Source organism: Megalops cyprinoides, chromosome 15, assembly GCF_013368585.1.
Source record: "Megalops cyprinoides isolate fMegCyp1 chromosome 15, fMegCyp1.pri, whole genome shotgun sequence".
NCBI classification, from domain to species: Eukaryota; Metazoa; Chordata; class Actinopteri; order Elopiformes; family Megalopidae; genus Megalops; species Megalops cyprinoides.
In genome coordinates, this window is record NC_050597.1 from 24232611 (window position 1) to 24244004 (window position 11394).

The window sequence follows — 11394 nt, forward strand, 5'->3', positions numbered from 1 at the left end:
TGATACTCTGGAAGTTCGGCAAGCAATCTCTAAATTCCATTGCTAGAGTCTGACAATAACAGCGATGTAATTCTAGCATGTGTTAAAGCAAGGGATTCAAAATGAAACACATTATACCTTGCGAATATTTGGCCTTCACATGTTATGTACAACTGGGGACACATTGCCTGATCAAGTCAATTATGTCAAACAAACAAAAGAGAACAATTAATCTCTGCTATATTTAGACTTCAGTCACATTCCATTCAATTGCATGACCTTCATTTGCTTGTTCAGATAAGTTATTCGGATCAACCGCTTAACATTTTGCATGCCGTTGGTGTCAGCAAGGCCCACTCAAAACGTGCCACTCAGGCCTCTCTGACATCATCAAAACCAGCCCTGTAAGATAAAAGTATCTAAGGTCACGTCTCGACGGACAAGGCTAAGCTGCAAATCAGCAATACCTGAGGAAACCTGTAGGCATCTCCTCAGCAAACTGTTGGCCCATTCTGGACACTGCTGCTTTGTGCTGGGTAGCGGTCTTGTACATGTCATCAACACTTCCACAGAAAACAGACAAATATGTTACCTCTCCAGCTGTGGTGTTGGATTTGCAGATAATCAGCACAACGTTCTGTAATCTCTCCAAAATGGCAGTTTAAAAAAAGCACAACAACAAGGATCTCTTTCACTGTCACGGGGCATCCCGCAACCTCACAAATTTGGCAAGCGATCTCACCCGTTTATTTACAAACAAGTGCAATACAGGTGGAAGCAAGCAGTGCCAGACAGGGATCAAAGCTGTCCTGGGCTCGGCAGCTCTTCAGGAGGGTAGGCGAGGCTCAGGATTGGAATGCTAACTGCCACTCTGACACTGGCAAGTCACGCACACAAGGCGGGCCCATGGAAACCAGGCTTGAGAGATTTCCTCTGACCTCTACCCGTCCTGAGCAGGGAGGAGGAATCAGTGCCGCTGAATAACAATGAGGCCCAGGAGACCTGTAATTGGTGGACAGGTATGGAGATGGGGGAAACGGGGGAGAGAGGCTGGGAGATGCAGTCAGCAATCCTCACAAGGAGAAAACCACAAGGCGTGTAATAGCCGCTGTCTACAGTCCCCGGACAAGCGCGGGAAACGTACCGAGTAGGCAGCAGCAGCGCAATCCAGCTCCCAGGATCCGGGTTTGACCTTCTGCTTGGGGTCCACGGCAATATGCAAATGAGCCAAGCGCCTGAAAGAGGGTTAGCTCCACCCACGTGCCATGCTGAGCAAGGCAGAGGGGCCAGGCACATTCCACCAAAGCTCCCTGGAGCAGCAAGAAGTAGAGGAGAGACAACGCAGGCAAATTTGCATATCTACAAATCAGCTCTCAACAAATGAAACTCAATAGGTTGATCAGGTTAAGAATTTCATCAGCCTTTCATTTCAACCCACATAATTACTGATAATTGTGAGACAAGTTTCAGTCTTTTACTGCCCTCTAGTAACATTTTCTGCCTCTTAAAAGGATAATATTATTTCCCACGCCTTACACTCTGCCAGAGGGCATTATTTAACACAACAACAAATATATAAAGGCACGGCAGCCAGCGCTGCTAATACTAGGGATGGTGATGATGGAAAATCACAGCAGGGTTCCACTTTACCAAGGTGAACTGACGGAACAATTCAGCTCCGTGTCTGTGCGGCCGTTTCCATGCCAACAGCCTGCCGGCAGCTCGGCTTCCTCTGTTCCGGGAAGGGGAGTTAATGGGATTCTGCGCCGCTGCCTTTGGGAGCGCGTAGCTCCGTGACAGACACCTCCCAGAGCTGCGCCGCCGCTCACGGGACCCTCTACTTTTACCAGGGACAGCTGAGACCGAACAGGAAGTGTTAGAGAGAGGACACTCTCTCTGCTCCGTTTTCCCGCTCTCAACTTAGGCAAACAGGCAATTTTGTTTCCCAGACGTTGAGCAGAATGCATCGCCTTTAAAATGTTTCGGCACAGTTACGCTGCGAAACAGATTCATTCAATACCAAGCTGTTCTTGCACTCCATAGGAAAACAGCACAATAAAACTGCATTCAGCCAGCCTGTCACATCTGTGATTGACAAATCAAACACTACTAGAATGTGACTGTGTAACTTCTCATGTCACTGCAGCTCCTGATCTTGTCAAACTAATAGTCCATCCTCATGCCCCAGACACTTAACAAATGTAGATGCCTCCAAGCCCCTACTTAAAAATTGCACCCATGTTCTATACATTTGTTTACATAAATACAGCCCAAGTCAATGCCAGCACCATGTTTCATATCTGTGAAATGTATGACTCACTCTGAGTTACATAAATACATGATTGCTTTTTTGGTTGTATCTGTCTGTTAAATTTTATTAAGTGTTTTCCATATTTGTATTGCATTAAAATAGAGTGTTTATCTATTTTCACTTGTGTTCAGCACTCATGCATTGATGGACCTGTTACTTCTTGGCAGACATAGCTTACCTTTTTCACAGTATCCATTTATACAGCTTTATGTTTCCCGAGGAAGTTCAGCACCTTGCCCAAGGGTACCATAGCTGTAGCTCTTCTGAGAGTCAAACCGGCAACCTGGGTTATGAAGCATGCTCTAACTTGCCACTTGTGTCCACTTTAACCAGAAATATTGGTGCATTACGGTTAAGGTTGGCAGAAGCACAGCAAAGCTTTTACAAAGAGCCAAACTACATGATTGTGTTCCAGAAATTTTCCAGAAATGTTGTGAGACCATCAGCTGGCTGGAAAAATGTTTGACCTCAGAGGGAGAAATGTTTGGAGCACATTACACTTTGGAGTAGATTACAGGATGTATTGGTCACGTTACAGTGCCTCAGATGGTTTGGCCTCACATATGTAACTTTGTACAAGGGGAAATTTTATACCACTTCAAGAAACAAGAGGAGGAAACATTGGCTTCATGTAGGTTCCAAGGCTAGTAACAGGTATAGAGTGTGAATACAACATGATATATGATTTCTCTGAATGCCTTCTAAGTCTGGTGGCTCTCACAAAAGGAGTTTCTTTACAAAAGCTGATGAGAGCGCTTGTGTGTACCATTGTGTATCACACAGCAAAGCAGGCAGGAGTTCAGGGGGTCTCAGAGGGGAGGTCATTGTCCCTTTCCCATTGTCCTTGCCAATAGTTTCTGCTTGCACATCAATAATCAACATCCCCTTTATTCATAACACATTACTGAGACCCACTGCATCTGAATGGACTTCCTCTACTGATCTACAGACAAGAAAATGAGCTTATCTAAGCCTGACATCTGCCTCAATGGCCCTTGTCTCACCCCTTTAGTCATGTTATCTATAGTTCTTGTGATGTTGCTACATGTGACCGCAGAGGAAGGTATGTGAGTGTCCTCGGTCAGGGCACACCGGGTAAGTGAGACCAGGAGCCAGGGGCTGCCCTCTGGCTTCGGCCCAGGCCAGGAGGCTGTCATGGGTAACGTATCATACAATTTACTTTTTGGTCGGAGGCCACGCGTGCGTGTGGTTCCTGCAGGAAAGCGTGCAGGGACACAGACGGAATTCCGAGACGGGGCCAGGAGGGCATGATTCGGTGGAATGTGCACAAGGTGCAGCAGAGGAGCTGAAACATTATCCCTGGAAAACTTAACGTGGGGAGGCCTGGGGGGATGGGATGGAGAGAGAGAGAGAGAAAAAAAACAACCGAATCACTGTTACTGAGGCAAATTAAGTAATAAATATCAATAAAAAAGAGACCGGTTAAGAGTTTTGACTTGCCTTGTGATGTTTCCTAAGGGTCCTGCATACCTCAGTGCAGCTTCATTGGCAGACAGGCATGCAACAACCCCCCAACACACCACCCCCCCCAAGGCACAAGTCAAAGAATACATGATAGAAAGACACCCCTTGGCCTTTCCAAGTGAAGTCAATGCACGTGTCAGTTCAGCATTCAGAGACAGCTTTTGCATATCCGATGATAATGTTACAAGGTACTGTACACATAGAACCATTTTAAAACCGCACCTTCCACACAATGCCCTTTTCTACTGCTGACTACACACCAACATGCAGACATAAAATATGTACAATGCCTACCAATCAGCCTAGCAGCCAAGCAAATTGTCTTTTGTCCCTTGTTCCTGTTTGCACGTTTGGTCAGAATTTCTGATCTTTGGCAGTTGCATTAGTTGCCCAGAACTCATAACTTATAAGTGAATAGTTATTGAGAGTTTGTGCTGATTTAATTTTCAGGAGTTCCAATACTGATTGCAAGTGAAGCACTACAATTTATCATAATGTGCTGTGTGCACAGTAATACTCTGTGTGGGTACCACCGCAGGGTCTTATAAACCTGGGTCCTATAAATCCTCATTACTGAGCCAAATTAACCCGGACATTTGGCTTCCTATGGCCATCAAAGCAACACAAACATGCTGTCCTGTTTGTTGTTAATTACTGCTCTTGTAAGCTGCCACGTCTGCTGAACATCTGTGCCATGAATCTAGGTCAAATACAGTAGTTTGAAAGAGCTTGTCTGTATCCAAGGTGATTCAGCCCGTTTCATTTGCTTTGTCGCTGTTGTCCAACTCAGTCTGAGTATTGCACCCAAGCAAGACCTCTTGTCAAGGAAATATGTTGCAATTCATACTCTTATCTGCTCATGTGTCTGATTTTAGGTTACCTTACATTACATTCATTTAGCTTATCCAGAGTGACTTCCAGCCCAAGAGAACAGAAGTGTATTGAGCTTACAGCACCTGGTACTCCCTGGCGATTTCCCATAGAAGTACTAACCAGGTTCATCCTAATTTGGCTTTTCAGTTGTACATCTAACAGTATGTCCCAACTAGGTATAACATACATACTATAACAAACATACATATTATAACATATGCCAGAGCGTGGGTGAGGAGAGCTGAAACAGTCAGTGCTGATACTTCTTACTTTGCCCTCCAATTCTCCATTAACTACCATTATATTATATTAGTCCACGTGCACAATGAGAACTTCAAAAACTGCTCGACTGTGAGCAAAGGTGCGTGTGTGTACACTATCTAGGTTCATCCCAGCAGTAAAAACTGCTGACTTGGCGCTACTGCAGCTATGAGGGAAGGAAGTGTGTGTTCTAGCTTGTCCCACATTCTGACGGGTTCGCAGTGGTGCCAAATTACCGCAGTGCATTTTATGAGGCGTCAAAACTTTCCGCTGGAAAAAATACGTCAGTTTAAAAAGCGGCATGATAGCCTGACACAAACGCAGCTCCTGTTACGGAAAATTTTAGCCTTCAATAATCAGGCTGTGTAGATCATAGCGAACTGGATTTGCTGTTGTTGTGTAGAAGAAATTATTAATTATTGTATTTTCAAGTGTTTTGACAAACAGCTAATTAATCACATGTGATACCCAGTCATTAAAATGTGAGTTCATTCTTTAACAAGATATGACCTGTAGAATTTCATTTGACTTCACAGCTGTAAAACTACAAACAAATGGCGTCGACTTTTACGACAGTTTTGTACGACATCCTTTTAGTGGCAGCAACACTGTACGGCAAAACATGGCGTCGTACATGTGGTTGTGTTAGGAAACGAAGGAGAAGGTGACGAATGAATAAGTCACCGTTGACATCGGTGTAGTTTACTGTGTTTTTCATATAAATTTCCCTTCCTTAACAAGCAGTCGGTGATACTCGGCGATGGCGCTGCAAGGGACCGCGTTGCAGCAGAAGGTCAGTCGGCTGTTAAGCCGACAGATGGGAAAGCCCGCTCTGAAACCCAACAAACCTCTCGCCTTGAGGGATGAAGTAGCTAATCGCAAACCGAGTAAAGGAGGTAACGATATTAAAGATTTCTTATCACCTGGTATATATCTGGTTCAGGTTATATTGCGGTGTTTGTCATGCAGAATTAGCCAGTTTCCTTAGTCAAGTCGCTATTAACAAGGTCTAATGATCGCTGTAGCATGCTAGGTAGGAAACTGTGACTGTTGCCACGGGTTACAACTTAGCTAGAGGTCAGTTAGTTTGCTTTAGCAACTGTTATACTTAGTCTGCAAACAGGGACTTGAATTAATTTCTGTAACAGAAAATAGTATGAATAGATGCGGTTCGCACCAAGAAGTGTATCTATCTTTCTCGAAGTGACAAAACAATGCTAGCTATTGCTAGCTTGCTGAATTTGCCATGTATAGTGCACTCTGCAGTTCTTACAGATTTAAGGAACAAACCAATCATGATCAAACACGCTAGGACAGAATCATTACTGTATAAACGCGCGTTTAATATTACGATCCGTTGTGCCACGGCGCAAAACGAGGGAAGCAGTTTATAAATTTAACTCTGAATGAGAACATTGTGTCCGGCTTAAATACATACACGTCATATTCTGACAGAAAATAATGCTGTTGCGAAGAGAAAGCATGGTTTAGCCGAGTGACAGTTGACAGATGGCAGACAAAATCGTTTTCTGCCAGTAAAAAATGTGGCCTTGATGGAGACATAAAGAACGAAGGAGATAGAAATCCACTGCTAACTGGCAGTGAACTTTAAGGCGGCGCTAGACGCACTGAACAGGTTTGTAATGAAACTGTGCCTGTGCTAAGGCGTTGTAGAATGAACAGCCTCAAATGTCAGAGACACTGATTGACTTGAGTTAAATGATTTTGCAGAAGGTAAGTTAGTTAAGGACCTTTGCTACGCTAACAGCATTGTCGTCTACCCAGTGCAAGTAATTTGCACTAAGGCACTCATGATGAATGTCATATTTTGTGTTTTATTTTTGTGGAGAAGCTGGCCAACACTTCACGCAAAAATGAGCAGAACTGAAGAGCAAACATTCAAAAATAAATTATTTTAAAACTGAACAGACAGTAGGAACAAAATGAACCTTCTCCAGTCACACACCTGTGTTTAATTGGCCTTTAACTAGGCACATGTGGTCCTTTAACCAATGGCTGGCTTCATACACATCACACCATTACAATGACATAGGCAAACAACATATTTGGATGCAACTGATGAAATTTGATGTGCTATTGGATAGTTTGACTTGAAGAAAAAGGGCCCTTGAACTTTTAACATTAAACAATTAACAAACTAGCAATTAACATTATTTCTAGTAGAGGTGAAGGTTCTCATTCACAATTTTATAAACTACAGACAGCTGCTGTTTTGTTAAATGTTTGAAGTAGTATATTCTTGAGTTAGACAGGAGAAAAATAACATTATATGAAGCATAAGCATCTAATTTATCCATCCATTTGCCATTGTGCTTTTAAGAATCAGCCGCTTCCTGAGAATCAGATAATCCTGGGGCACTGTATAACTGTCCCCACTCAAATGCAATCTGATAGTCTGCCTCTTTACTGGCATCAGTTAATATAAAGTGCTGAACGGACGTACAGGACGACCTGATCACAATCATAATACAATTCAATCCAGGCTCTGCACGGTGTCGACTGTGAACTGGTGCTGGTGAACAATCAGGCAGTCTTCAGTTCAGTACCCAGTCATGACTGTTCCATTTTCTCTGTGATGCTGAGGTCATGTTATCTGACTGCAAAAAAAAGTTAATGGTGAAACTGACAGTTATGAAAATAAACATTAGCTTTAGCCCTACATTCTCAAACAGTGCTAGCCAGTTACTACATGCGTGTGGCAGCAGTGGTCTAGCAATGCATTAGACTGAAGTTGGGATTGTTTTTACAGAGGCCTCCTGCATCCCGGAGATGTATCTGCTGATGGCCTGCTGGAAGAAGAATGACTTTAGCGATGCGCTGTGCTCAAAAGAAGTGGAGACATTCCACAAGTGCACACAGAGAGCTCAGGTAACGCGGCAGTGCATGGCAGCAAAAGCACAGCCTTTCTTCCTTTTTCAGACACACGCTGGACAGCAGTGTCGCATTCGGAAGTACCTCTTTCAGGGAAACGGAAACAGTAGTTAGTACAACTCTGTGACCTAATTCCACCCGCCTTTCCTGGCTTGGGAAGAGACAAAACAGTCCAAAGGGTGCTTCTGCAGAGCCATGTTTAAACTACTTTTCCGTTTTCCCACATTTTTATTATAGCCTTTCTGAGGTCATCCTCCTCTACAGTTACATCCCTTTGCAGAACTCAAGATATGCATTGGTAACTCAAGTGAAATTTGCATGTCTTTCAAGCCTGACTGGGCATGAGGGGTGAAAGCATACATTTTAAAAGTGAATCAGCTGAAGGTCAAATATGTCTTCACACAATAGCTAAATATTACCCATGGATATGAGCTTTGCAAAATGCTAAATAAAAATTTAAATTAAAATTCCCTATAAGTCCTTTATATGCAATCACAAACATACAAACACCCTTAAACAGGAAGTACATGTGATTTACAGATATTTTGTATGTTTTAAAATGTTTTCCCTCTATGTTACCCCACAGGCTGAGATGAGGGCTCGATTGGCTCAAGAAGGAGGTCAGGGAGGACGCCTCCACCCGAAGCAAGCCAACACCCTGCTGAAACGACACCCAAACCTCTTCAGTGAGATATAGGGCTGTCTTGCCACAGCCCACTGCAGCTCTGACTGACGTTTTGAACTTGAGAGTGTGAGGCCCAAAATGGCAGCCAGCTGATGAGGGACTCCGACTTTTGGGCTTAACGAATTTTATTCCCGATTGTTATTCCCCCCCCAGGGAAAGGACTGCTCGATTCTCTGCAGACAAAAAAAGACAGTCACTGAGAGTTCAGGGTTTTCCATGTTGGCAAAGATCAGTGTGTTTCAGGTTCTCCAAATAAAGAACATAATCCAGTCCTGAGGCAGAAATGCCCATAACCATTTATACTCTTTATGTGACTGTAAACATAAGGAGACGAAATTGGCATTGACATTAAAGGAAAGTCAAACAAACCATTAAATGGGCTTTTTGTATGACATGAAACAAACAGTAGATGTGCTTTTGATGTGGAGCTCAGTGGCATTGCGCTGTAAGCATGTGCATTTTTGCAGGAATGGACATTCACAACAGATTGCAGTGCCCTGTACAGCCTCTGTCAGAAAAGGTGTGGGGAGTTGTCTCATGTAACCGGTTCATAACCATGTTGTTTGCCTTCTTGCAGGCATTTTATAGAGTCTCATGTTCATAAAGAAAAAAAGTGGCATTTGGAGGGCAAAACCCAGACGCGCTACGTGAAAGATTTGTAACAGACCCCAGCCTGTAGGCCTTACCTGAGTGAGGTGCTTCTGGCCCATATGGAGTTAAGCTCCCTGCCTGTCAGGTTGGCTAGGGTGGTTCAAGGAGTTTCTCTGAGAAACAGACATAATTAATCGGAACAACATTTGGCCAATGCCAATTTTTTTGACTGCAGCAGCAAAATAAATTAGCCAGATTTACAGGGCTACAGATGCACTCTTGATGATTAGTTTATTTAATTGAGTGTGTGGTTGCAGGTCATCACATTACACAACGCAATAAAAATTGCTTGTGATTTCTTTGGAAATCAAGGGCAGCTCCCAAATATAACCGCTGTATCAGAGGTTACAGTTATGAATGGTTTATATCAGTATTATGTCCAGTGAGGCTCCTGTCAGGTCTCATTGCTTCAGTCCACTTGGTTTTCCTTTTTTGAATATTCTGTCAGTGGTTAAATCAGCTGATAAACTATGACATAATGCTCTGTTCTTCACACTCTGACAGTGATGTAGCATGGTTTTGTAATTTGAGTCAATGAGTACTCCTACACTATTGTAGTTACCTTAAAATGTAATTCTTATCATTCCGTATCCAGTTTTCATAACTGTTTTGTCATATCCACTCTCCCTCTTTCTCTCTAACTGCTCCACTCCTCCCATATCACTAGACAATCAGTGAAATCCAACACAGAGCAAGGATATGAGTTTCTCCAGGACTCAAAGTTAACATAATTGTTTGTAGTCATTTTGATATGATTAAAAAGGCAACCAGCTACTTTCTAATATTGGCAAATTGCTGGATGGGATTACATGCCAGACAACAACCTCTCCATTGGTCACATTAACATTATCGGTAAGATAAGTGTCCCAGAGTAACTGGCATAATGCCATTCCCAGTGAATTGTGTTGTTATTTTAAGGAAAGCATTTCAAGCCAACGTGCTTTTTAATTTTAGGTATTAATTGTGCTATTGTTCTAGGTCACATGATATGTATGCCGATTCTGCCCTCGGTTTCCTTGTTGATCTATGCAGTAATTCTTGAGGATGTTGATTTTTAGTCTTAAAAGGTAAGTTGACAGCGGCCTTTCCTGTACAAAGAGGAAATGTGTTTGTTATGTCTGCTGTTAGGTTAAATAATCTTCGCTACATTTGGGGTTTTGGTGTTCTCCGACTGCTAGAAATTGGAAGTTGGCCTCTTTATTAAGGAAAAGGAATCGCCCGCCAGTTCCGCCCTTCCTTATCTTTACAGATAACTGACTATACAGAAACCCCCGGCTAGACTGGAGAGGAAGTGCTGTCCGCCGCCATCTATTCAGATATTGACCTACAGTTCTACATTTGACCGTCCATCCGATGGAATATCACCGTTTACAAATAGCAGGACTTCCGTGGACCTTCCGTAGCCTACCTACTGTATGGCCTTGTGCTAAAACGGTTCACAATAAGTCATTTCGTGGTGTCAAACTTGTCGCATTTGTAGCGCTGCAACAAGTGACGCTTAACATACCCGTGAGACACTAGATTGCCAGGCCCGCGTCTAGCACGCAAATCTCCAATGCACCTAATTTTAAATTTGGCATCGCTAATAGCTAAAATTCAAGACAACCCAAACCGCTCCTTTGATGATGAAATTAGAAAACGGACCCGGTTTCCGCTTTTGTTTCATTCCCTTTGATGCCTTGTTTAATTGCGGCTTTGCTTGATATGAGCGTAGCTGTTTCAATAGTTAGGCTAAAAAATGTGGTATCTTGAGTATCTTTTTGTCGGTCATGTCGACGGTTGTCAACACGGCGGCGCTGGTTGTTGTAACCAATTCCCAAATCGCATAGAAATATTTCAATCCTGTCTGAGGAAATGTAGATTTTTATCAGCACAATTGTACCCCTCCTCAGTGTATTTACGCTTAGAGGCCAGTGAAAACAAGCTGTGCGCCTGAAATATTTAGTCCAGGCCTTGGCCAGTGGTAAACAAACCCAGGCGGTGCAAAGTTCTAAAATCGCGGCGCAAGAGAAGTTATTGACGCTTACTTCCTCGTGATTTTATAAGTATTTATCCTATATAGCATTAATTAAACCGGATCTTTAAGTTAAACACTTTAGACACAGTGGAATATGTAGCCTAAATGGGATGAGTCTGGTGGGTTAAGATGAGTTAATTGTGACAATGACAATGTGGTCATATTTTTTAAAGTTCTTCTGTCACTAGGCTGATACAAACTGCCTTATCGCTTGCTATAAAGCGGTCACTGTTGCTGTAC

At 43.0% G+C, this 11394-nt stretch overlaps 1 protein-coding gene across 1 annotated transcript; it reads left to right on the forward strand.

Annotated features, from left to right (window-relative positions):
* The first annotated feature begins 5528 nt into the window (after positions 1-5528).
* On the forward strand, positions 5529-8838 carry chchd1 (coiled-coil-helix-coiled-coil-helix domain containing 1). Its single transcript, XM_036547342.1, has 3 exons — positions 5529-5805; positions 7680-7798; positions 8388-8838. Exons 1-3 carry the CDS (start codon positions 5670-5672, stop codon positions 8496-8498), a joined length of 366 nt encoding a protein of 121 aa, XP_036403235.1. The 5' UTR covers positions 5529-5669; the 3' UTR covers positions 8499-8838.
* The last annotated feature ends 2556 nt before the right edge of the window (positions 8839-11394 follow it).